Source organism: Motacilla alba, chromosome 3, assembly GCF_015832195.1.
Source record: "Motacilla alba alba isolate MOTALB_02 chromosome 3, Motacilla_alba_V1.0_pri, whole genome shotgun sequence".
NCBI classification, from domain to species: Eukaryota; Metazoa; Chordata; class Aves; order Passeriformes; family Motacillidae; genus Motacilla; species Motacilla alba.
In genome coordinates, this window is record NC_052018.1 from 72,470,689 (window position 1) to 72,498,328 (window position 27,640).

The window sequence follows — 27,640 nt, forward strand, 5'->3', positions numbered from 1 at the left end:
ACCCACGTGAAATACTTGAGAAGACAGAGGAGTAGCAATTGCCTGTAAGATGTAATACACCATGTGCTGATGCTGAAGGAATGTTGCAAAGAACCAGAGTCCTTGCCATTTTCAGCAGAGAAACTGTGGCTGCAAGAGTTCACTAATTTCTGGCGATGTTGCTGTTTTACTTGCAAACAAAGGCAACCAAAATAACAACACTGAAAAAATACCAAATGGATAATCCAAATTTTGGCTGTTTCACAGGGAAAAACCCTTTTGCATACCAAGCTATCTTTGCATTTTTTATGAAGTGTCTTTGTGAATCCAGATATGAGATCAACTTTTATCTCAAAAAGCAAGAGTGATTCTATTGAAAGAGAAAAAATAAAAACCGATAAATAATAGTTCAGCTGAGAAAAAAAGTCTTTGGGGCCCAAAAGACCAGGTTTGAAGGAGACACTAGGTATGTATCAGCCAAGGTGACAAAGAAAAAACAAATCACATATCCAGACAAGTTGTTGATGGATATGCTTGCCAAAGATAATTTAGTGCTGAGCACCGAGCTGAAAGCAACCGAGTAAAAATCAATAGGCATCCGAGTGGTGCTGTGTAGAGCAGTTTTACAGAGGACAGCAGACATCAAAGTATGCAGTGAGAGTGAGCTGTGGCCTTTTCAGTCCTCAGAACTGAATTAAGTCGAACACACATGGCTTCCTCATACAATGCTAACAGGATAGAAGGAAGACTTAAGCCCATCAGCAAGAACAGAGCAACGGATAAACCTCTTTGACTAAGACTTAGTTTATTTAGTCAGATGGGGGAAAAAAAAGCAATCCACCAAAGCCCCCCTGAAACCATCACTATCCCATCTGTCTGTGTTATTAACAAAGACTTGTCCAAAGGCTGAGTGGTGTTAACAAGGCATCTCTGCTCATTTGAACGATATGAAGGTGCAGAAAGTCATAAAGTTAAAACATTGTTAAGCATTTACCAGACAATAACAACAAAAGGTACTGAGAAATCCAAGAGGATCCTCTACCAGCAAATATTTCAAGGACACAACTGCAGGATGTGAAATCCAAATTAGAGACAAGTTTTTTTCTTGTCCCATCAGCAAGTCAAACGTCATTAAATTCTTTCTTTAAAGATAGTGTGGGGGTGTGGGTGTAAATCAGAACAGTAAAGTACATCTCAATTCCACTGTGATCCTCTCTTTCTTCCTAGTCAGAGACCACCACAAGAACACAGGACTTCTCAGAGAAGGAAGATGTGTGTTATATTGCATGCTCAAACAATGGGCACAACCCAGCAGAATTATAGATCTTGGCTAATGCATGAGAAAGTCAGAAAACAGCCACAAAGCCTCACTCCCTGACAGAAATATAATAGCGTGCTCCCCCGGGACTGACGCATGCAGGGCACCGATTGGCCTGCGTGTCTTCTGGGGATGCAGTGCTGTTGGTGTTTTTTTCAGACAAAGGAAAACTGGGAGCCCTAGAACTCATGCAAAGAAAATGTCATTATCAATATAACTTCTCAGTGTTTGGACAACCCTGGGAGCTTTCATCAGGCTTCTTTCAGAAATTACAAGAATTCACATGCCATCTGTTTGTCCCTAAAAGTGCAACAACTGATGCCATTATCAATCCTTCTCTGCCAAAAGGGATGAAATCGACTCCAGCCAGCTTCCCCCATGCAAAGATTGCTTATTCCAGCATGAACTGCATGCAAACCATTAAGCAGGCATTTGGAGATGATTCCTGCAATGTGAACCCACTCTGCTGGATCCAGCAAGTTATGGCTGGACAACCGATGCCAAAGGGAATTTGGCCATACAGTGGATGCCTGAATCATCATCACCAAATCTGTCTTGAAGCTTATGAATTACAGATGTGTAGTGTCCACTCCTGCCAAACTGATGAATGCTTATGCATTAGTAATGGATTCAAATGCACAGAGATATGCAAGTTCCAAGTTGTACCAAGTAAAAGACTGAAAGGAACAGTTTGCAAGATCACTTCAGTGAAGATTTGGCAGAGAAATATTAAAAGGGGAATAATCATGTTATACAAGACCTGTGAGGCAAATATCTGATGTGATTCCACAAGGGGAAAATATAATGTTGTTTATTGTGGTTTATTTAAAAGTATCAGTTCCCTACTTGTGTTCAGAGCTTCTTTTTTAGCCAAGAACTATGTACTCTGATAAAGTGAAGGTTGTCAACAAAAGCAGGCTTAGCAGCTCTGAACTATCCCGCTGAGGAAGCTTGCACATCTAAACAAAGTCTAGAGGTAGCAACACCTGCGAGGAGCTTCAGAAGAATTTTGACCACAGGAACCATGAGCAAGAGGAATGCCTGACCTTGGCTCACCAGATGTTGGCTGGACAAGACACTTGTGCATTGTAAGATCTCCTAAACTCTCTTGTTTTGAAAGATGATCCTTTCAAAGCTGCTAAGAATGGGAAACTGTCATTGTTAAATGGAAATTAAATAAATTTCAGTGGAGGCAATTAGATAGTGCTAACACAGGGAAAAAGTGGCCCTGGTTCTCACTGTCCATCCTGGTGATATCTTGTCCTGATTCCTGAAACATGGGCAATTCATGCCATGAATTAGACCGGGCAAAGCAGATTCAGGTACACCCTTGTCCTCTCCCAGCTCCAGCTGAATCTGCTCCAGTTTGCCATTAAGCTAGTAAAAGTACTGTGGAAGGAAGAGAATAGCACAGGGTGAGAACAAGCAGTCGGAAGCAGAGGAAGTGTGGATCTACTGCTTTTATCAATACTGACAACTTATGCCAGCTTAAATTATTTGTCTGACTACAATCCTGAGATCTTCCAAATAGCTTCTCATTCCAGCTTATATATTACCACTCCATAATCCTGTCATCACCGCCTGAAGCTGGTCAAAACACTGCAAGGAGAAAGTTTTATGGAAAAGAGGGTTTCCTTTTCAAAAGCTAAGCTCAAGGCTTTCTCCATGTGTGAAAAGGACTGAATACCTGAAGGCTACTCCTGCACATTTGGATCACCCCAAACCCCACTTTGTCTCATTGTCCTTGGCAATCCCTACTGCCTGATTACTGAGCACAGAAAGCTTAAAGCAGAGAACATCCTACCATGAAGATGATTGAAGAGACTGAGGAAGAAAACCAAAAACCAAAAGCCAAAGCTGAATAAATTGCTCACACTCATTCCGAGACCAACCTAACTTAGCTTGAGCACTTCTCTCCCAAGTTACGGAAGCAAAACCATCCCCTTATTTCCCTCTTTTCTTGTATGCCACACACAGTTTCTTGTCGAGCTCTGAAAGTCTGCAAACCCCATGAAGGGCTCTCCTCTTCAGTGGGAAATACAAGCATTATTCACACAGCTCTGGCTCACTCATTTCTGTTCACTAACAGTGAACTAACAGTGTCAGCAACACTAACTAACAGTGTCAGCAACAAGTGCCAGCTTAAAGCTTTAGGCCAGGATTTTAAAGTAAATGTCTTTCTGTCCAATAGAGCCCCCATCTCCAGGATGCTTTGATTTCTACATTGCTATGAAAAGAAAATTCTTTTAATTTATTAATTTTGTCACAACTTCTTAGCTTCATTTCACTTGTTATCAAATTGGCTTTCATAATCAAATATTTTAAACCAATTTTAATAAATACTTTGTTTTAAAAAGTTACCATAATCCGCCATATTTTACCATTAATTAATATGCCTTTTAATATTGCATTTTTGAGTGCTTTAATATAAGGAGCATAAAGAAACTGGCATGAGTGAAATAAGAACTTCAGCCTTACTGCAATAAAAATATTCAATCAATCTGAAAGAGTGAAAAGTCTCTTCTTTGACCTAGATATACCCTGATTCTGAAAAAAAGCAGATTCCTTCCACACTGATTCTGGAACAAAGCATCCATGACATTCATGCCCTCCCATGCATTCTCCACCCATGCAGACCCTGGCTCTGCTGGCTGGCTCGGTGGCACAGCGGCTGCTGCTGCACTCCTTTGGACAAAGCACACAGCTTCCTGTGCTCTCCCTGAGCTGCAGCTCACTGCTAACAACTGTATGGCCATTGCTTTTCGGTGAAATTGTGTGTTAGGTCAAGCTTCTACGTTCAGCACCTCTTGACATCTGCATACTCACTTAGCTTCACTGCTGAAAGTAATTCCAGAAACAGCTAGAAATTCCTCCTGGAGGAGGGACAATGCAGCCGGGAGGGCGGCAGGTAACGCAGTCCCTTCCTTGTCCCCAGCAGTCGCTCCCCTGGATGGGAGCGCACTGGAGAGGTTTTATGAAGTGACATATGTCTAATTGGCTGAAAGGTAATATTCAAAGGGCCGCCGCTCCTCTCGGAGCTCAGGGACTGCAGCTGGCAGAGTGTTAAATCAGTTAACAGTTGGGCCTTTGCCGCGCTGCACCGCTGCTGCTGCTGCTGCTGCTCGCGGGGCCGCTGCCCAGTTTGGCTCATTGAGCTCCCCAGTCAATGGAGAAGGCATCTCTATTGTGCACCTCAAAGCCAGCTCACGGCCCCTGAAAGAGAACCAGGCCCCAAACTACTGGGGCAGATCGTATGACAGGATTACTTGCTTGTTGTTCCTCTTTCTTTCTTTTTTTCTTCTTTAAAGGGCTTCTATTGGACTACAGGAAGGAATTACGTGAGGGGGAGACCGTATTACATAGTGACAGCTGGAAACCCGGGGATTGCAGGCTAGTAACGGAGCTGGGTTCCTTCTGTGCCGGCTGGACACCTACCTAAGGCATCTTTTAATTAATTTGTGCAGAGAGTGATCTCCAGAGCCCAGGAAGGGCAGGGCAAATCCTCTCAAAACTGGTAGCGGTGGCAGCCCGCCCCCGGCACTGGGGTGAGAACGGGATTTTTTCACAAAAGCAGCACAACAGCTCCTCACTGCCAACCTTAGAGCACAGAAGTGCAAGCATTTGTTGTTCTTACAGGATCCAGACATCCAGGTTCAGGAAATGTGTTAAAGCTGTGATTAAGCAGAGCTTTGAATGCCTGACACACTAGTCACATCAGAGATCAGGTTCTTGGCTGGCAAAAATCAGTATTTCTCTAATGGTGTCAATAAACATGGCCCAGCTGATGAACCTCCCTAGCAGCCCAGCAGTGCTTCTGTAACTGGCTGTGGTACACCTGCCTCAGCAACACCAGACAGGCAATTTGTAACCACCTCTCTGCTTTCTGCAGGCTGAGGCTGTGTGTGCGCCTCACACCCCTGGACCTGTGCTTCCAGTAAGACATCTGCAATTTGGCTTCCAGTGCTGTAAACAGGCACAGCACCAGGGACCTCTGGCATGCTCAAGAGGAGGACAGCAGGCATTCCATAGGTGCCCATGATGGCAGCTAGGGAATCGCTGTCTGGGGTTTCAACGCGACCCTTGGCCCCTACACTTCCCTCGAAATGCACAGACATTACACATTTTTGGTAAATTACATGTATATGCCTCATCTCACCTTGCTGGTAGCATCTCAAGGCTTTAAAGCTCTTTAATTGACTACTCTCACTGGTCAGAGCACTCAAAGACACAGCGTAATTGATCTTCTCAGAGTGTATAGAAGGCAGTGCCACTGTTTAATCTGGGCCTAAGAACTGCCCAAATGCGCAGTCCTGCCCTGGGTAAAAATAGCACTTTCAGTTGGGAACTACAAATCCTCCTTGGGGCTGGACTTTTAATGGCTTGTGATATTAGTATTCCTTCACATTTTTGGACTGAGGGAAAATCATGCCGTCAAATCTTGAAGTTAAGTGTTAAATTCTGCTTTGTTTTGATTCAAAATGCAGAGTTGTCTAGGTCTGTAAAGGTACCAAAACTATCAAGTTCTCTGATGTTCTTGAGAGGAGAAAAGATCAGCCTAATTTTCATCTACATGCTGGCACATTTGCACCATTCTGGCAAGCAACAAGGACACCAAAGTGGATTTAAAAGCAGACCAGACTGGCATGAAACAAGTTGCCACAAGAGATGGTTTTGAATTTAGAGTGCTCAGGCTCTGTGGTGGTAATTGTGATAAGCTGCAGATAAATGTTTTTATCTTAAGCACAGTAAAGGCAAGGTAAGAGACCTGGCATGCAGCTCAACACAAGCACAGGGCACTACCCCACATGTACCACAGAATAAGACCCAGCACTCAGGCACTCACCACAAAGCAAATGAGGCAATGTAAACCCCCACCCTTGCAGGCTTTGTGGTAATTTGTTCATGTGCTTGTCCCCGGGGTGAGTAAAACCAGCCTGTTCTGCCAGAACATCCTGAAATAGCAGCATTTGCTGAAATTGTAGGGTATTATTAACACCTAGGATTACGTCAGAATGGATCATATCTTATCCAACTCTAGCACACGTCATGTAGTCTCTGAGCACACAACATTATTGTACTATTCAGTCATTTAATTACAACAATAATTGATGCATAGGATGAAAAATAAAGAGCCTTTTTTGCGAAAAAACTTACAGCTTAGCCTTACAAAAAGATGGTATAGATACCAGACAGAACTGGGAAGAGGATTTTTATGCTAGGAACAGAAGAAAAGGGGATTTTAGAAGCATGAAAAGTAAGGGGAGCTGGTAGAAAGGCCAGCCAGAGTACAGCTGACTGACCAGGCTACAGGAACGACTGGACTGAGGTACGAAACAGAAAGGATAGGCTGGATGAAGGACTAAAAAATTTGCTTTTGCAAGCTAGGAAACTGCGAAGGGACAATATATCTGAGAAAAGATTTTCACAAAACTTGAAAGAGGCAAGGCTGGGGGGAAGGGAATTGAGAGAAATGGAAGGATGATGGGATAGTCTTCAGTTCCAAAGTTGGGGCTGAGAGATCAGGTCATCCAGGAACCAAAACCCCTGGGTCAGTGAGGAAAACAACACAGAAAGTGAAAGACCAACACAGAAAGTGAAAGACCAAGACATTTCATTACTTCAGAGCGTTTAACATTCCCAAACATCCAGACTTTCTGTATCCCAATGGCTGTCACATTTCACTCTATTTATGGTGGTCAGCTTCACCAACAGCATTCATTTATCAGACGCTGATCTATCCCCTTCACATATTAGATGGGAGGAACGACAGGACAGAGTCTTCTCTGCCCTGGTGTCTGGAATGCAGCTCCTCTTGGCACTGCGGCAGAGCTGGGGCTCTTGGTGAGCAATGAAGGGCAGTCTGGTCTAGTGATCTCAGCAGGCAAGGCTGGGAGGTGGGCATGCCGCCCGTCTCGTGCCAGCTCTCACACTTGCTTCTCCCCCTGTAAAGTGGGGATGCCACCTGCCAGCCCCACAGGCTTGTCATGAGGATTGATTAATGTTTGTAGACATTTTTAAGAGAGGGGGAAGCTCACCAGACAGAGCTGCTAAAAGGCTGAGTGCGGGCAAATGGTTTTGTTACTGCTATGGCTTAAACTGAGGCCCACACCATAAAAAAACACTGGTACATTTGGATTCAGTTATGTCCGAAAGATCTGTGGCTGTCAGGCACAACAACAACGCGCAGAAGTCTCAGTACAAGTGACTCTTAACCAAGGGGAAAATAGCCCATCCCTTGCCTTTTGCTTCTCTCCAAAAATCCCTCTGTAGCCTGGCATGTCTTCAGGGCTACGGGTGTTTCTGCAGGATGCCAGTCACAGCCTCTTCACAGAAGCTTTCTAACCACTACCAGACATGCTCCCTCGACCCTGGGCTCCCACTGGAAAGCATGCCTGGCCCTGGGTCCTAGCTGCAATGCCAGCAGTTACTTCACAGGCACATTAACTCTGCTGCAGCCTTTTAGTAGTTTGCCCCAAAACTTGCACCTTGAATTTTGACTGCGCTCCCCACCCAGGCCGAGGGAAAACGCCGGGATGGGGTAACCCCTGCCACGGCAGAGCTGCCATTCCAGAGCACAGATAAAAGTGAAACCTGAGCAGAAAATGTTTGCGGTGCCACTGACAATCAAGGGCCGGGTTGTCCCAGCAACGGGAACACTTCATCAGCTCAGCTAACAGATGGTCAGTGAGCAACAGGCAGCATATGTTCCAATAAGCACTGACATCAGCACAGATGGAGGGTGGGCAGGAGGCTGGCCCTGAAACATAACCTGACATTTCCTTCTCATTTGGTGCTGCATTGTTATAACTCACACAGGAAGATTAGCAGGGAAAAGTGAATAGCATTAGGGAATCTGCTCAGGAACCGATTACTAACACTTCACTGCAGTTTTAGATTTTTACTTAACCAGAGTGCAACATTGTTAACAACATTCAGGGGCAGAAAAGGAAAATGCACCGGGTTTTAACGATGGGGCTTTATTTTCACCACAGACAGGTTTTCCCAAGAACACTAGTTAACAGATTGCCACCTTCTAGGAGTCTAGATCTCCAGTTCCACTATTTCTACAGCTTTTTCTTTTCCCCTCCTTCCATCCCTCCCCCAACAAAATGCACACAAATACCCCACAGGATTAAATAAAGCTCCACAACACATTGTCACAAAGGGCATAGCTTTCCTCGGCCCAAAATAAACTTTAATGCTTGCTACAAAAGAAAGAAAAACAGCCACAAAAGGAAAAAAAATTAAAATACAACATATATTCCTGCTGATGAACATTCAATAAAAATAGGATTCAAAGGAGACTGTAGTCCTTGGATTCAACAGCTGATCAATCTGGGATTGAGGGTCAGTATACAAACAGGTTACACACAAGTTGTGTATTTATAGACTTGCACTGGGGATAACGGGCAAGCATGCTGCATGGCTCCAAAGTGCCTCTTTGTGACAGACAGCAAGATGTCAAGTAGATACATCCAAGTGATGTAAGTGTACAGCTGTATCACAGGCAGAAATTAAAGAGAGGCAGCATGTGCAGCCACAGCCTTCTGTTAGCTCGTGAGATACCTTTAGAAGCCTTTTCCTCCACTAGCTCGTGGGAAAGTTTAGCAGGCACCTCCCTTCAATGCTAATGGCACTTGTATGTTCATCCATCTCTTGTGTCAGCAGAAGAACAGACCCTCCAGTGAAGCCTGTCTGCAGTCCTGGGGGACTGCCAAGCTGTTTTGGAAATGGCAAATGCTTCCAGTCTCTGCTCCTTGTGCCTCTCTTTGGAGAGCATGAATTTGGTCAGGGATTTGCAGCCTGGATAATCTCCTGTACATCCTCCTGTTTATTCCCAATTTCTTCTCGGAGCTTTACCCAGACGCTCTGCAGTTGTACAGCCCAATTCACCCAAGGATCTCCTGCCCTTCCTCAAACTACAATATCTCTGAGAGGTGAATACAGCTTTTTAGCAAAGAGCTGCACAAAGAGTCATCTGCTGATATTTTCAAATGGCTCGCAGTTTTGCACAGCTCAGTATCTGGCCTCAGCACTACAATTATTGGGGTAATATTCCACACATTTAGTGTGGAAGACACACTGCAGCTATCACTTCCCATGTCTCTCAGCTTCCTAGAGACTTCTAAAGGCGGATCTGTGCTCCAGCTGCTGACAATGAGTGTCACAAGATTCTGGAATCTCTTGAGCAAGGTCACAGAGTCAGTAAATGACAGATCTAGGAAGGTGCAGGGGAATCAATCAGGTTTCCTAACTCTGACCCCCATCCTAATGATTACACAGAATCCTCTTACAGCAGAACAAATTAGATTCTCATCAACTCTGAACACGTGCTCAGTGAGAGCTCCCTGATGAACCATGTGTGCCAATGAGTGGACAGACACACAGAAACTGCAGATCACTGCATGAGGAGCAAGGTGTCCCAGGACTGTGCTCTTGCTGCTAGCTGCCAGAGGCAAGCACTGCAACTCTAGCAAAGCCACTTAAGAGCACTTTTAACCTGAGAAGACTGAGTAGCTGAGCCATTTTTGATCAATTTCAAGCAGAAGGATGCCAGACAGCTGAGAGATGCTCATTTTATGCTCTGGGCTGTGTTGTGCTTTATGCCATCAATGCCTTTCAGTATCAGAAAGGCAATCTGCAAGTCACTGACCGTGCTCTTGGAAGTCCAGCTCTTTTAGTGCTGTTTGGGGAATGGTGTTCCAGTCATAGGGGACGCTTTGTTCCTTTCCTCCACTGCATGTACAACCAGAGCTGGTCCATACCTACTAATTTGGTGCAGCCTCACGCTCCCAGTTACACCAAAGACTGTATTTAAGTCATCACCTTTTGGTCCTCTGTCAAATCTTTACTGATGTTAAAGCAGTGCAGATCCTTTATGGTGAACAGTCTTCTGAAGTGGAAGCTGGAGATGGTCAATGACAGCCAAAGTCAAAATGAAAAATCCTAAGCATGTGTTTTAATTGCAGCAATAATGCTGGCTGTTTATAAAACAGCTGCAGGGTGAGCATATACAGCCAGTTTCTGCCAGTTAAGAACATTTGGAATCACATTTAACAATTGAAGTCTTTCAGGATCCAAAAGGATTGGTTTGGTTTCATATAAGGTGCTTTTTACAAGTAAAAATTTTTCTGTATCTCTATTTGCACTACATATGTTCCAAAATATGAGGCAAGTGGGGCATTGGGATTATTTATCCAACAAAGTAGGCCCTGAGCGTGCTGTTTCTGGACAGAGGTAGTTTTTCTAGGAAAATCAGCAGCCAAAGGATGTTAACATTGCTTAAATCTCCAGAAGTTCCTGCCTCCATGTCCACCAGTGAAGAAATCAACCTGGCCAAGGTACCTGAGCATTCCCTTCTAGTGAGTCCCTCAGTTCTCTGAAGCAGCATGGATAATCTGACAGGTAAGGAGATGGATAATCTGAGAGAGGAACAGAAAGAGGGGAGACTGCTTCCACCTCTCCTTCCGTCTCCGACTTCCTGATCCTCAGAATGAGCAGGATATTCATGTTTACTGAAACAAGAAGACAAGGGGCAAGGAAAGGTTTCATTTTAATATAGTGAATAAATTCTTAACAATGAGAACAATCATTCACTGGAACAAGCTCTGCAGGGATGTGGAATGGTCCTCATCACTGGAGGTTTTCAAGGTGTGATCACCCAGGGTGCTAAATAATCTCATCTGGGCTCCTTCTCCCATGGAAGGTTGGGTCAGGTGGTTTTACAAGGCCCCTTCAAACCTGCGCTGTTCCATGATTCTATATCTCCCACTGCTTAAAAAACCCCACCAAACAAGTTCTACAAAATGCTTTTGGGAAGTGAGAATGGTTTCACCTTAGTGTGGAGCAAGTCCTACTCCTAAAGGGAAGGGAAGGTCCTGTGTTCCCTCACCTGCTCCCAGCTACCAGAGTCTGTCTCTTCTTTGTGCTGGCCACAACAGACAGATTACTGATCAAAAGCTAGAGTTTGTTGTTAGTTTCTTGGGGAGGTTTTCTCCCAGTCAAGCCTGAGAGCTTGTCTCCCTGACTTTCTAAACAAGGCATGAGCAGAGCAAGCCTGTGGACAGTGGTTTTCAATTCGCTGTAAAACAGACAACTGGAATTTTCAGGACTGACAAGAGCAGTGTCATTTGACTTTGACTTCTGTGGACACACAGCCACAAATGTGGCAGACACTGGAGGGTCTTGTCTTCAGTTCCAGCCACTGAAGCTGCAAAGTGCGACCACAGGCAGGACCTGCAGGGGATGTGCTGCACCCACAAGTAAAACCTCGTTCAGGCAGAGAAATGAAACCAGGGCACTGTCAATCCATAAAATACAGAAGAGTCTTGATGGAGAGCACATCCTAGAGCACATCCTGAAAATGCAGGGTGAATGGTGCAGCTTCTTCTCCTGATGTCCCCACCAATATGAGGGCTCCAGTGACAGCTTAGGGAGTCACAAACAGAGAGATTCCAGCAAGACTTGCTCTGAAGCAGCATAAACAGAGCAGTTCCAACAAGGCTCATGCAATGTTAGGGGCATATTTGTGCAGGGACTGGCAGTGTCTTACAAATAATTGCAGGTGCCTGATCTTAATGCTAGCAACTGCTTCTTTTTGTCTGTACTGTAGCCAGGACTTGTGAGCGTGAGAGAGATTGAATGCTTTGTAATGAAGGTATATTGTAACATTTCTCTCCAGGTGGCACTTTGTTCACAACAATTAGATCCTGATTCATCTTTGAAGGGCTAATTCTTATGTGGTTTGCAAGGGTCCTACAAGGAGCAAGTGTTGAGTGGGGGCACTTTAAAAGTATTAGTGTGGGGGGGGGAAGAATAGTGCCATAAGAAATTTGCAATACAATGCCCAAGCCTCCTTTGCACCCCACAGTAATTTGTTCTTATTCCTGTTATTATCCCCTCGGGCACTAATGGTCACTTTATTAATTAGTTGAAAATTGCATTCTAGGTCAAATGGCAGCTTTTTTCCCTCCCATTGTTGCAAATTGCTAGTGGTATGGCCCAGTAAATGGCAGTGTTACTGCAAAATGGGAAAGATCCTTTTGCCTATGGACCAGCTGCACTTTCCATGACATTTCTAAGCAGAGCATTTCCCCAGGCCTGCTTTTAAGCAGTTAGGAATTAAACAGAACTCACTGTCATTGTTAAGATTTCTAATCATAGGCTGTTACTGTATTTGCTCTCACTCTCCTCACCCTCCCCCCCATTTCAATTCCAGCCTGTTTTCTAAGGTGCATCTCTGCAGTGCTTAGCCCCATTTTCCAGCAAAGTAGGCAGTGTGTTTAGGTGCCTTCATTTCTGGTGCTCTGATGGAAATACTTTAGAGACATCTGCTTTTGCAGAAGAGGACAGATGCTTAGCTTATTTCTGAGAAATAAGGCCATGTCTGTGGCCTCTGAAGTTAGAGACACGAAAATTACAAATCACTCTTGAAAATGTTTGCTGGCTACTGAATGTAGAAATAGAGCAAACCACAGTCTCAGAAAACAAAATGGAAATTACAGATTTTGTGAAAGTTTTTTCATAAAGAAAACTCCTACTGGGGACAATGGATGTTTAGCCTTTAAACCAGAGGATCAGCCCACCAGAAGTGAACATCAAAGCAGTCTATTTTCCATTAACTTCTTTCTGCAGCCTACTGTGCTGGATGCAATCTGTCATGCCAGTTTGTAGTCCAGCAGTCAGGGAAACTACCAGAAGTCAGAAGGCCTGGGCTAATTTCCCAGCACTGTCAGCCTAACACATCCAAAAGGACACAGTTCATATGAAGTAAGTTGCACAAGGTGCCTGAGACAAAGCATAGCCTTTAATTTTTAGTTTTTCAAGCAGTCCTGGCCTCATATCTGATTAATTTTCTTTCGTAAAATTACTTTTAAACTTCTTTTCTGGTAGTCCCAACTTAAAACCAACAGAATTCAGGAAAAAAAAAAACAAAACCCACAAAAAACCCCAAACCCTCCCTCTGGCCTTTAAGGGATTTTACTGAAGTCATATAAAGAGCAAGAAAACTTTTTGTAAGGGAGGAAAATACTACCAAGTCTCTTACAGAAACTTCACACATGCTACCCTCACATACCTAGAAACACAAGTGTTTTGTGACTGAAACTATTTCCCCTCACAGGATAGATCATACCCAGCACACAGAGAGGCATCTTATCCTCCAGCAGGCTGAACACTCATCCTCTCAAAACCTAAATGCTGGGGCTGGCACCAGCTGTAGCCCCTAGTGAGCACTACACAGAGCAGTCAAAAACCCCCTGAAACACTGCACTCCTGGATCATAAGGACAGAAGAAAAGCTTTATTTATATTTTTTTCTTTTTGCCCTCTCCTCTCCCCCCTTCCTTTCTATTTTCTAGCATCATTAATGATCAGCCTTGCTAAGCTGGACTCCTTCTGCAGGCAGATGGGGGTGTTTATGAGGGAGAGGGATGGTGGAGTGATTAAGCAATAACACCTCAGTGTAAACAAATGCACAGTGACAAATTTGGGATTTCTTTCCTGCTCCCAACAAGGAAGTGTTAAGACATGCAAACTGGCTCCTGTTAGCACTTAATATTTTTTCTTTGATGCTATTTTTTAACTTGCTTAGAGCAAAAGTTTCTTGTTTGTTGCCAAGAATTAATATAGTAACCAGCAATGCAAATAAGTAAAATAATTCCCTCCTCAAAAAAAAAAAAAAAAAAAAAGAAGGCTGAATTTGCAGGTTAGTATTTCTTTTGTTCAAAAACTTCAGGAAATCATTAAAATCTAATCTTTATTTAAAGCATAAAGCACAATCAATGCCTAGACTTGCACTGATGTCACACAGTTACAAGATGAGCCTAGATAGACAGGTAGTCAATAAAAACCACAAACAAATCCGCATTAAGTGTATTCCAAACCAGTATATACTCAAGGTTTCTGATTTGTTTTTAAAACCTAGAAGTTTTGGGCTCCATGCACTGGCCAGCTTCTAAATGCTCTGTGCTGCTGCGCATCAGCTGTAGAGCTGCTCTCCCTCTTCTGTTTGGAAAAGCAATTTTGCAGTGGATTTGTTTGAAACTCTCCTATGTGCTCCTTTGTGAAATCCCCCCTCTGCACAGGGAAGGTGGATTAGAAATTAAATCACACCTACAAAATGAAGGCTTTGTTAAAGAGAGGAGTTTTGCAAGTTGCACAAAGATTTGGGGGCAGCCTTATCACCCTTGCAAGTTGCACAAAGATTTGGGGGCAGCCTTATCACCCTATTCAAATGTGGTGATCTGTGTAGTACACAACGAGAGGTTCAGCCTTGCCACCAGCACCTGCCTCAGACCTCCACAAATGTCACTGGAATTGAAAACCCTCCAGCAGAATGTAGATCAGAAGGTCTGATGGACCTGATGGGTAATTAAGCTAGGGGACAAAGATGATTATCAAAAGGCAGCACATTATACACTTACATCCCTTTTAGATGAGCTGCATCATGATCACAAGTGAAAATTAAAAGTGTTATCAGGAAGTAGATACAGAGCCTGCTGGTCTTCTGCTATTAATGAACAACCTCTTGCCCAAAATAAAGCTGAATGTCACAAAGGTAACTCCTGAATGGTTACCTTGACCTAACTTTTCCAAATGCCATAAATGCCATGCAAGTTTCTCATCACTTTTCTAAAAACTGTGATTGCTTTCACTGATTAATGAGTTTTTAAGCCACCTAAAGCATATTTAGAAAACACATTTGATATCAGAACATCTCTTACAGTACAGTTTTGCTCTTTAATATGAGTCCAAATACCAGCTGCAGAATTGGCTATCTAATTTTTGAGACAGGGTGCACTATTTTCTATTAAAAAGCCTGCAGCTATCAAGCATATTCAGAGAGCTTATATCCAGGATTGGTTCCTGTGCCTAATATTTCTTGTGTCTTCTGGCATGAAAAAGAGATGCTTAATACAATTGAAATATCAATGTATTATTTAAAAAAAATCATGCCTAGATTAACTATATGAGCAATTAATATATCCCTGTTTATCTATGGGACCACTAATAATGAAAGGTCATTTGATGAGTGATCTAATGTGTAACTGGGAAACTAAGAATCAATGCAAAGACTAATACTCAAAAAGACTCAAAATACTGCAAAGCCTCAAAATACTAAATTGATGGGTTGTGTGCACCCATACCTTGCATTCTGTCTTGTCCTTGCTTCCCTAGCCTGTGTAATGTTCAGGTTTGTGCTTGTATCTGATCACCAAATCAAGTCCTTCATCTCCAAAGGAATGGTAAACAGTCATCACAAATGTCATCACTGAGGAGAAGAGAGTCTTTTGGTGATGCTTATTGGCAAGATACAATTTTGATATCAAACATGAACACCCAGTGCAGAATACGACACATTTCAGTGCGACTGAAATTCTGCACGCAGAACAGTTCTTTGCCCTGAAGAAATGCCTATCTCCCTATTTCACAGTATCACAGAGTATGCCCAGTTGCACCATCGAGTCCATCCCCTAGCCCTGCCCAGCACCCTCTCCAAGAGTCACACCACATGCCTGAGAGCATTGTCCAAACTCTGAACCCTGCCAGGCTTGGTGCTGTATATTTGTATTTGTAGTTTTTAGATGTATAGGAGACAGCAGTTGCAATTGCTACAGCTGATGTCCTGCCTGCACTCTGATTTCAGGTGTGTTAGTGAGTTTTAAGCTGTGCACTACAATAGCTGCTACCCAGGCAATGAGCAGCACCCAGTACAGCATCACAGTCAGTAACTGGTTTGGGTTCCTTACCTGAACAAATATTCCAGACTTTAAGGTCAAGGGGTGTTAATACAATAAAGATGTATTTTCCCAGTTGGCACAAACAAAACCAAACATTAGACCTTAATTTTGTAGTAAGATAAATTTAAGATAAACTTTAGGATAAATAAATTTAGGCTGGTGATCCCTCAGAGAGAATACCCTGCCAGCTGCCCCTGTCTGTTACAGAAAACTTTTCAACTCATCCTGTGTTGTCTCAATGCTATACTTCTAGGTAAAAACTGTAGGCTAAACTTAATGCCTGATCACCAGCCTCGGGCTCCAAAACCAGTACAAGCCACAGTGCTCAACAAGAATCAGTTTCAAGAACATACTCTTTAACAAATGAGCTTCTGTGTTCTGAACCAGCTTGCATTTGTGGTGGGCACAGCTGAAACACAGTGTACCCATCAGTCTGGCTATGGGTGAGAAAGATCTGGGTGTCAGCTGCAAGATTTAGGAAAGCAATGAAAGCAAGGTCCTAATTCTGCAGGGATGCACAAAGACACTTGGCTGGTTTGTAGCCATTTTCAGTTTTTCCAACTGTTTTCAGCCCACAGGCCAGATCTATTGTTTTGACACTATCCAAGCACTGTGGTAGTTTCAGCCAAACTTCCTGACCCCCTGTGCTGTCAGGGTCTTAAAGCTGTCGTGGAGCAGCAAGGGGGGCCTGCTCCACAAGGGAAGGCAAGCCAGTAGTAGAGGGGCAATGTAGGGCAGTGACCTCACTGCTGAGAGTGCAGTCCCACAGTACCTGAAGAACAGCAGAGCAGGTCTGATGGCAGTAACCAGTGTCACACAACTGTCCTGTGATCACTGGGCAAGTCCATGGGGATGAGGGATGTCCATGTCACACAGGGAAGTCAAATCACCAAGGCAAAGGCAGATTTAGACAGGCACAGGACTGGATTCCTACAAAGTAGATTAGGCAAGCACCAAGGGCAAGAACCTAGGCTTAAACACTGCTCTTGAGTCAAGAGTCTCGTGAGATTCCCAGGAGGCTTCCCACAGCTCTCTCACACAGGTCTTCCTCACTGACCAGCTGCATCCAAGGGCATCCTGCTGTAGGCAGTCAAACCCCTTTGAGGACCAGGAGGAGAGCCTGGCAGTGCCTTCGGGATGCAGGCATGGAGCTGTCAATCACCTCTGCACCAGGGACACCGGGAAACACGGGTGCCTGTAATAGTCACCATCACCGAGCCCCGTCCTGAGCAACCTCAGCCACCCTGAATGACCTGCACTGAGAAGTTCGCCAGGCCATCAGCATGTACCCAAGAGGGCAGCCTCAACAGCCTCAGAACCTCATGGCATTCCTGTGCTCCCAAGCACTATGGCAGAAACATACCAAGGTTTCTGCATATTTACTGGGCTGACCGTGCTTCCATAGAACCAAAAGATACCCTCAAAGAGAAAGAGGCTCTGCACCACAGAGGACTATCCCATCAAACTCCCAAGTGAAGGAGCATACACTAGCCTGCCTCCCAGTTTAGCTGCCAATGGGGAGTCAGTGTTTAAATGTGAACATGTAAACTTTTGATTTTCCTCCCCAGCATTTAAATAAAGATCACCTTTGCAATATAATACTGTACGTTGGAGTATTCTTATACTTTTGCTTAGACAGCATGGCACAAAAAGATCTGTAGAGCTTTAGGATGGCTGTTCCCCTCCATCTCAGCACAGCACTTGCTAAGATAACAGAGCAATTAAAATTGTAGTCTCCTGTTTTATAAAAGAGGCACAAACTGTATGGTTTGATAACTGCAGTGCCACAGCATCGTAAGATTAACTCATTGTTTCAGGGTTTTTTCTTCAGTCCAGATTCGGATTCCCAGTGTGATGGTGTCACAAATGAGCAAAGCAATTGGAGAGGAAGGATACATAAAGAGGAAAGCTGATAGATGTGCTCCTGTCAGTCACTGTCTCACAATGACCATGCCACAATTTCTGCTGAGTCACTGTTGACTAGGTTATGGATGTTATGGAATGTCCTCTGGATCCCCTTCTAGAAGGGGAACACATAAAGCTAATAAATCAATCCACAATTTCAGTGAATATTTGATGAAAAGCAGCTATCCAGTGCACAGGCTAGAGAAGACTAAGCAGAACAGCTGAACAAGAATGCTTTCTTCACAAACACACGTTCATTCCCTTCAAATCCACATGTCTGTCCTCGCATCTGTAACCATTCAAAACAACCCCGTGGTCCACATATTAAGGAAACCCTATTAAACTGGAACCTTTATGGTCATGTTCTCTGATATGATTTCTTTCTAGAGTCCATAAACTTTGTGGTACGGTGAACAATTCAAAGTTCAGTGAGACAGGAAAGTAGCACTTCTGTGTTTCAGCTTCATGCTTCTGCCTTCCCTCTACTATTCCTGGTGGGGAAAAAATCTTTTGGCTTGGAAATAATAATAATAAGCAGCTTCTGCTTATGGTCTAACATTAGGAAGAAAAAAAACCTCACAGAGACACTATCAATTCTTCAGTAATCAGGGTAATTATTACCAACAATTCATACCACAGCTAGCACAGCAAAACTCCCACTCTGACTGTATTTAACTTTGTTTATTGAGGACTACAGACATCTTTTCTCATATCAAAGCCTGAAGAGGGAATTACCAACAAATTCTGGCACAAAATCACATTCTTTTAAAATACACTATTATACATCATGAGATCCCTGAAACCAGAGAAGTTTCCATAAAATTCAGACCACATTATTTCAAAAGGTTGGGAGGGGAGGGATAAAAATGACAGTAAAAAAATGATAGTACAATTACAGTCAGTGAAAAATCGATTGAAAAAGGAAGCAGGAATACCCCTATGATGACAGTGCATTTCCTGAAATGCAAATTAAGACACCATGTTGTGTGAAATGGTGTCTGCTCAAACTTTTAATAAAACTAGAAATCCTTATTGCTTGTTTATTTAGTTGGATTGTTGCTATATATAGAATATGAAAAATATATTTATGGGATTAAAAACAGAAAAATACACAGGAGGAAATTGAGTATGGAGTTATAGATGTCTGACAATGCTATTCACGTTGACATAACAAGGATACTAAACAGGAACAAAGTTCCACTGACAGTTGACTCAAAGGAGTCACCTGCATGAGGCCTAAGAAACAACATTAAGGGAATAATCACAGAGTCACAGAATGGGTCAGGCTGGAAGGGACCACTTCTGTTCAGTCATGGTCATCCCAGAGCACGGGGCACAGGATTGAGGCCAGGTGGTTCTTGAATGTCACAACCTCTCTGAACAATCTCTTCCAGTGCTTGGTCACCCTCACAGTAAAGAAGTTCTTCCTCATATTCAAGTGGAACTTCCTGTGCATCAGTTTCTGCCCATTGCCTCTTGTCCTATTGCTTGGCACCACTAAGAAGAGCCTGGCTCCTCTCTTGACACCCCCTTGATTTTAGAACTAAACAAATACATATATTCCTAAAACTGAATCACAAAGTGAAACATACCAATTTTTAATTTTGAAGGTCAGTGTTTAGATTAGACTTCTGGGCAGAAAAGAAATATTGAGTTGTCATATGTATTATTCATTATAGACATAGAGCATGACAGATTCCTTCCTCAGTTGAAAAAATTACAAAAGTTGCTTAACTAAAGGTATCAAATGTAAAAGCAATTTTTTCCTTTGTAAAAAAGTTACATTTTACAAGAAAGTCACATTGTTTCACTGGCAGATGATGCTTACATCAGTGAGGTCAGGTTTCAAACTTTTCAGGGTTTCAGAAACCTTGGTATAACCCTTAAAACACAAATATAATCCACAATCAAGACATAAACCACAATACAGCATAGACATGACACATTATTCATGGTGAGGAAAGTATTGTAATATAAACAACTATTACAAAAATATGCAAAAATTATAGTTTAAGTCCTAACTTTACACTCAGGAATATCTCACAATGTTATAAAAACCAATTCAGACTTTCCCTTGTCAAACGGACAAAACCGTGTAGCTATACTGGGATGCTACTGTGCCTCAGGTAGCTGTAACTTAAGTTTTGGTGATTCTGGTCTCAGAACAAGCTTAGACCTAACATGGTAAGTGATTAACAAGCTGAACAGCCTCAGCTTTGTGTGATTTCCTCCACAGTCACACTGACCAGTTACTCTGCACAGTTCATAAAAACAGGTGAAAGCCTGAATAAACATAAGTCATTCCAGTGGCAACTATTCCACATTCCCATTTGCCACTTGTAGACATTAATTCTTTACCGAGGAGGAAGGTGATATCTCCTCCCATGTGGATGTCCTGATCCTCTGCCTGGAGAGAGTAAGAGAGGAATTAAATGCATTCAGTGAACACTAAAGCAAAAAAAAAAAAGGGCTTATTTAGACAGCATGCAAGAAAAGTTACAATTATACATATCTTAAAAAAAAAATACATGCCCCTGTCCAATTGGTGTGTAATTATGGCTAGTATTCTGAGATCCTGGAGGATAAAGTGCATGGTGGCTCTTTTTAAAACTCTTGTGTGACTGTAACTTTTAAACCTAGTCCAATTAATGTTTTGGAATAGTGAATCTCATCTATGCCTGGTAGATCTGACTGTATGAATTCAGGTAAGGATAATATGCTGTTTAGAACCAGACATAAGCTATATTTACAAATATTTTCATACTGGTTTAAGTGTGCCTGTGCACTACACTGCTTTAGTTAGAGAGCCCTATTACTAAAGCAGCACTCACAATGTAAATTAAAATCTTTTCTCAGCACTGACGTTCTACCAGGTTCCATCTGCATTACAGTTCTACCAAAATCCTATTAATCAGAAGCATGCTTGAAAGCAACACCAGCATGGAAGACTTGACTTGACTAAGTATCTTGCAAATGAGAGGCTGCTTGTGTTTTGATGCAATTACATTCTGTGAAGAAATGGATAATTAACAGTGGTTTCCATGGTCCTTAACGCTCAGTTTATTTTTAGGTTCTTATAGAATGAGTTAACATTGTGATGTAAAACAATGTATTAGTGGTCTTAACTTCTAATTAATGAAGTTTGTCTTCCAATAGGTTATATGGGCTGTGGCGTGGTGTTGCAGCCACAAACCTAAAATCCATAAATTATCAAACAAGAAATATTAAGGGAAAATCCACCTTCCTGAGGCATAGATGGCCTGCTCTGAGTAACACAGATGTGCTCTTATCCATTTGTAATACATAGCCAAGAAATTGATGGAGAGAAGTTAAATGAATAAAATCAAACAAAAAACCCCCCAACCTTCCCAAAACGCAAAAAAAAGCCACAGCTGAATTCCCTGCAGTCAAAATACAGCTAGAGGATGAGCTGCTTATTACAGCAGCTGGGTAGCTACTATTGGCCATATAATGAAGGATGCCTGAGTCCAGTTCTTGTTCTGTCTGAGGGGATTCAAGCCATCCTCTCAGAGAAATGCCACTGCTTCTCAGGTTGATGCTTTCTTGGTGGAGGCACTCTTTCCTCCACTGGTGAAGCTGAGACATTGTCGCAGAATTCTTAAACATTAACTGATAAGAGAGAGCAAAGGCTGCCTAATCATTCTATACACTCCTGATACAGAAGATATGGGTCCCATGGTTACTGTTCCATTACTTTTTACTGTATTTAATCCAATGATTTTATGTATCATATGCAACAGCAGGAGCCATAACAGTGTACCATGGAAAGGTACATAAAGGATGGGATAGACAGATAATCAGTATTATAACTAGGGAGTTTTATCACATAAGCTTCCATGAACAGAAAATGGCTGTTCTTTCTTTCTCTCTCTTTGCTGAGACACACATGTAACAGACAGCAACTACATAGAGAAGTAACCCAAATACCTGTGCTAATATTAGCAAACTTAGGAAAAGAATTTTGCCAAAATGAGTCATGTTGGCAGATCACTTTAAAAGGAGCTCTAAAACATTGCAGGGCTCTTTTATAAGGACAGATGTATTTTTCCAATAAACCTGTTTTACTTATAACACAGTCAATTTAACTGCAGTTACGGGATCATGTTTTAAGAGTGTCCTGAGGGTAAGAAATAGGGATAGTGTAGAAGAAGCCAAGATGTTTAAATAATGCTACTGAAAGACATTTATAACACAGCAGCACAGTTACTGTAGAACATACTTTGTGGAGTACACCTAGCCATGAGATCTCTGGAGCTGGCCAGAGATTATCTGACCCCTGAATATCAGGTTTCTTCAGATGATCGAGAACTGGTAACAATGACCAGTTTGGGTTTGCTTATGGTCAGCATACATACTCTATATTTTAGCTTTATATTTTACATAGAGGATCAAAGAATATTATTTGTGAATCAAATTATATTATCTTACTCTGAAGCATTCGACAGTGGCAGCTGAAACACATTAAAGACTTCACTGTATCTATTTATTACTTCTCTTTCCTAATCACATCAGTGATCTTACTTGAAAACCTCACCTGGAAATATAAAATAAATTCAGGCTCTGCAGACTTGAAAAAATAATTGATATTTCTTAGACACCTCTCTTCCTTTTGCTTATTTTCTTTAATCTACATGTATGTGCTTCAACTCAGAGTAGCGAGGAAGTAAAACTGAATTAAGTCAGCTCAACAGTTGTATCCACCATGGTGTTTCACTGAAATGTCTGTTCTTTTCAAGAAGTGAGGCTGGTGAATGACTTAAGATTAATGCCAAGGCAAGACAAAACTTGCATTTGTATCACTTAGGCAGTGACCTGGAAGCAGAGACCCTGATCTAGAAAACCACTCAAGAATGTGTTTAACTTTATTCATATGCTTGAGGGTTTTGTTGAAGTATGAACGAAGATCTGCAGCTAAAGACTTCAGACACATTTCTGTGCAGCTGTGCCAATTTGTTTTAGAACTGTTACAATTTTAAACACAGTTCATCTGAGACCAAGCATGAAAATTACAAATACCACATGAAAGCTTATTTCCCAGAACACTGTGAGTAGAAGATGACTGCAGATTACAATGCTACACTCCACCTCACCCTGCAGAGTTGGTTTTTGCAAGGGGCAATACACAACTGTGTAACTGATGGTGATGCCTTGTGAAAGCTGACCTAGAACAGAGGCTAGACAGAGTTAAAGCATGAAGTAGGTATTTATTAAAAGGCCTCAATGGATCCACCTTGGCCAGTACAAGAGCCCAGCCAGGGCTACACCCAAGATGAACCCAAAATGGTCACAAAAATATATGACTGGTCATGAGGTCTCACATTTTTATAAGTTTTGGTCCATCTGCATATGGGAATTAATTGTCCAGTTACAGCTTTAGCCTCTGAAGTCCCATCCTTGTTTTCTCTCTTCAGTCTACCATTGTTTATGCTCTTGGGCCCAAAACTAGTATGGATTGTCCTTGGTCCCTAGCTGCAAAAGGACTTGTTCTGTCTACCTACTCTGTGAAGGGAGTGTATCAAGCCCTTAAGATGAAGCTCAGAACTACACACTAAAGCAGACTCACAGAATCTGAAAAATATAAAAGCTAAAACTTAAGGCATCAATGCAAATTTTGTTGCTGACTGCTGTAGGGTTACTGCACACATAAACATGAACTGCAGGTAGACACAGAGCTGTTATACTGGTGATAGGGACAATTCCAAACCCACAAACATGTACCCATTTTTTACCTTGGGATTGCAGATGTCTTTGTGTGAACCCCCTCATCTGGTTATGATATGGAGAGACAAAATGACTTCTGTGTGGCTGTTGGAACCTGGGATTAAAATCTCTTTGTTCTCTTCCTGAAAAACAGTATTCACTAAGCAACTCTGACAATATGTAAGATTAAATGCAGAAAAAGAGAGACAGCGTATTCTTTTTCAGGAAACAGTGTTTCTTACTTTTGTGCCAAAATACTCAAGCACAATTATGATCTTTCCAAGCTAAAGTCAGCCTAACAAGCATGGTTCTTGTCCTCATTTCCATCTATGCACATCATGATTACAAGCTGCTAACAAGTGTATTTAGAAACCAGATCAAAATTTTATGACACAGATTTGGAGGTTGCAGTCATTAAAACAAACAGAAATCTCTCTCCAAATTGGAATCACAAATCATAATTAAAATGGTTAAATATAGCTCTCAAGGAAAAGCAGATGCTACCAAGGTCTGGTATTATAAATCACCAACAGATATCCTCAATTTTGAGTGTCCAGCGTGAGCTTGTTGTAGAGCCACATCAGAAGTATTGCTGCCACATAATGTAAAGTACTGAACTAGCAGAAAAACATTCTGTTTGTTGTCACTTGCTCAAGGAATTCTGAAGGGGTAATTTTTATCCTCACAGGCATTATAACTGAGCAGATAATAAGCAGGTAATAAATATAGTATGAGCATAAAAACTGAGATTCAAATTTTTTCAAAGTCTCAAACATTTTGAAGCCTCAAAGCCTCAACATTCAGGCTGATCTGTGATTGATGTTAAAAACCTTTTAGATATTTTTTACCCTGAAAGTCGGGCAGCTCAGGTAGGGAAAACAAATTTGCAAACTGAGTTCTTTAGCAAACTGTGCCATAAAGTTGGGGGAAAGAGCTAGTTCTTAAGCAAGAAAGCAGAGTTTTTCAAATTGCCCAAAAGCTCTCCTATTTTGAAATATGTCAGAGAATGCAATAAGAAGTATTTAATTTCAATGCCTCATGCCGACCTTCAGCTATCAATGTTAAATAGCTCCCCTGAGGGAGCTTTTGAAAGACAAAGTTGGGCCATTTAATTTCTCCTATAAAAATATCTTCAGTCACTGAATAAATAGTAATGTTCCTGTCAATTAATGATACTTATTGTATATATCTCACTAGCTTTGTACCTAGATGGAAATATTATAATAGAGAAACTTGGGGAATCAAATTTACATAAATTGCTAAAAAGAGTAAATATTTTCTTAGATCTATTCATTGCTTCTTGGAGAAAGAACTTAAAGTTTACCTAGCCTGATGGGCTGCCTATGTAATTGCTGCTGCTGTTGAAGGATAATTTAGCTCATCTATATATTAACTTTATTGAGAAAATTCACTCAATGCCAACCTGTATTAAATCCATTCCCTCTTGGTCTGCTCTGTATTGTTCTGTTCTTTGCCATGCAAACCTTGCAAATGAGAGACTTCAAATTCTGGAAGGGTGTGTACAAAGACTCCTGCAGAAAACACAGTAAAAAATAAATGACTCTTCTGCTCTTCTTTCTTCAGGTGTAGCACAAATTAAACCCATACACAACAACACTAAGACTTGTCATAGCCACACTTGTGCACGCATGAAGCTGGTAGATCTGCTTCACACTTTTACAGGAAATAAAGTTTGAACATTTAATATTAAATGTGGCTACCTGGAGGGATGAGTAGGGGTACAGAAGAAATGCTTTCCCCTTTCTCAGTGAAGTACTTTTTCCTTCTCTGCTCACATCTGCAAATCCCTTGCTGTCCTGTCCTATTCTATGACCTTGCACCTGTAGATACACTTAACTAGACTTCCATCTGCAATACCTCAGGCAGAGAGGGTTAAAGCCTCCAGATAAGGACTGATGAACTCATGGAAAACACACCAGTTAGAATCAGTCTCTTAATCTCATACATTAGAAACAGAACTTACCCAACAGTAATACATCTGCCCCAACTCCTGGCTGATAAAACATAACTAAGTCTAAAAAGAAATGGGGGAATTGAATTCAAGTGCTTACCTTGTGGTGTGATGAAAAATTCTACTGTCAAAAGGACAAGCTGAAGCTATTTAAGGATGCAATATTGAGAGATGTGATACATCCTTAACTTTCTGATTTCTGTGAGCTTTGAAAATGTGACAGATCTTAGAATGTATTTCTTTTTTTCCTGATTGGTACTGGGCATGTGGGATTTACTCCACAATGAAGAGAATTAGGAAAAGAGAGATTTTAGAATAATAGCATAATTTGTTATTTTCATAAAAAGGAACTGATTTTTACAGGATGACATTTCCTTTTGAAGATGACAGGATAAGCTAAAAAAATCTAATACGGAGCAAGTCTGCAGTAACTAGAGAGGTTTCTTAAATTAAAGGTAGAGCCTGAGTCCCTGAATGAACCCTGCTGAGAACTTCCCTAACTTCCCTAATACCTTTCTTAAGTAAACAAACATCTTTAGAGAGACTTAACTGAAACCCACAGATTTTTAAAAAAATTTGTTTTGCCACACAAACTGGGTCCAGCCTGTGAAGAATACAGAGAAAGAGCCTTTCATTTTATTCCTGGGAGAATAAATTCAGAATGTATAGAGGTTGGATGAATAGATGTACAGAGGTTGGATGAGATCAGAAAAGAACAAAACATATCAATTATGCTGACCCCATGATGTAATTTGGTTTTAATTTTAAAAATTTGACCATGAACATACTCATTAGTGAGAAGCACAATAAAAAGGCTAATAAAGTGATAATATCATTGCCTCACTTCTTTATGAGACTATTATAGCTAATTTTCTGTGTGGATAAACAAACTAATATGATTACAGTTTTGAAAAACAGAACTAGCATAATATGAGCTTAGCATAATTTTGTAAAAAAACAAGATGGCTCTATTTTTATTCTTATCAGAAACTGTCCATGTTTTTATCTTTAACAGCTGTTAGGCTACAAAGAGCTGAGCTACACAAAAACTTGCCCACAAAAATATCAACTATATTTAATGTACACATTTTCTTCTTTTGGTATAAGAACCTGTAGGAAGCAAACCCTAAGATGTTTAAAACTTTTGATACACATGTAAATATTTAACCAGGATTGTATTTCTACTGTAGTTCTCAGAAACCTATGAACTGTATTTAAGCCTATCAGATTCAAAACAACACTGATTCTGAGATTGCCTCAAGTCCCTGAAGTAATGCAACTGTCCAGATAATACAGAAGGGATCCTAGGAGTTAGGAGACAAGCACTGAACAACCTAAGGAATAACTTTTTCCTATTATTTTTCTTTTCCATAACAAAACATACCATGTAGAATAACTTCTTTTCTGAATACAATACTGTCACTATCATCAGATTAGATTTGTGATGCTTAAGGTTAGATTGTTAACAAACAAGTGCTGAAAGATCTTGGCTTCCAGCAGTACATTAAGCTCTGCCAGGAACTAAGTACCATTTTTATTTATTAAAGTTGAACTTATAATAAGAGGAAAACCAATCACATATACTTGTTGCCTTGCCAGTGTTCCCAGCTAAACTGGCATCTCTTGGCAATTCTCCCCAAAAACAGATTCTTGCCTCAAACTGATAAGCTGGAAAGCTATTTTATTAGTCTGGGTACATATCTCTGCCATATATGTACCATAAAATTGTACCTAAAAAAGAAAAAGGTATTTAAACTACTCTGAAAGTTCACATAGCTAGAGTATTTTCCTCACAACAGAACAGTTTATCTGGGGTTTGTTTAAAACAGAGCATCAGGCTTTTAAAAACCCTAACCTAGATATTTCAGTTGACCAAGCATATTTCTAATTCTGTTCTAGGAAAGTAAGAGCTTTCTTCATCTTCATTATAAAACAGAATAAAATAAAACTCCAACACTAACACAAGATTTAAAAATGTTAGCTAAAACATACTACATAATAAATT

General features: G+C 41.4%; 1 protein-coding gene across 9 annotated transcripts in view; it reads right to left on the bottom strand.

Moving 5' to 3' along the window:
- Nucleotides 1-27,640, bottom strand: part of FAM120B (family with sequence similarity 120B) — a 101,540-nt gene that overhangs the window by 28,620 nt on the left and 45,280 nt on the right. For 4 of the 9 annotated variants that reach the window (XM_038131840.1, XM_038131838.1, XM_038131837.1 and 1 more), the window contains exons 8-9: nucleotides 25,087-25,195; nucleotides 20,405-23,806 (exon numbers count right to left, since the gene is read on the bottom strand). In XM_038131840.1, coding sequence (XP_037987768.1) covers nucleotides 23,523-23,806; nucleotides 25,087-25,195 — 393 coding nt within the window. In that variant the 3' untranslated portion in view covers nucleotides 20,405-23,522. The other 5 variants (XR_005256315.1, XR_005256316.1, XM_038131841.1 and 2 more) reach the window with 3 other exon arrangements.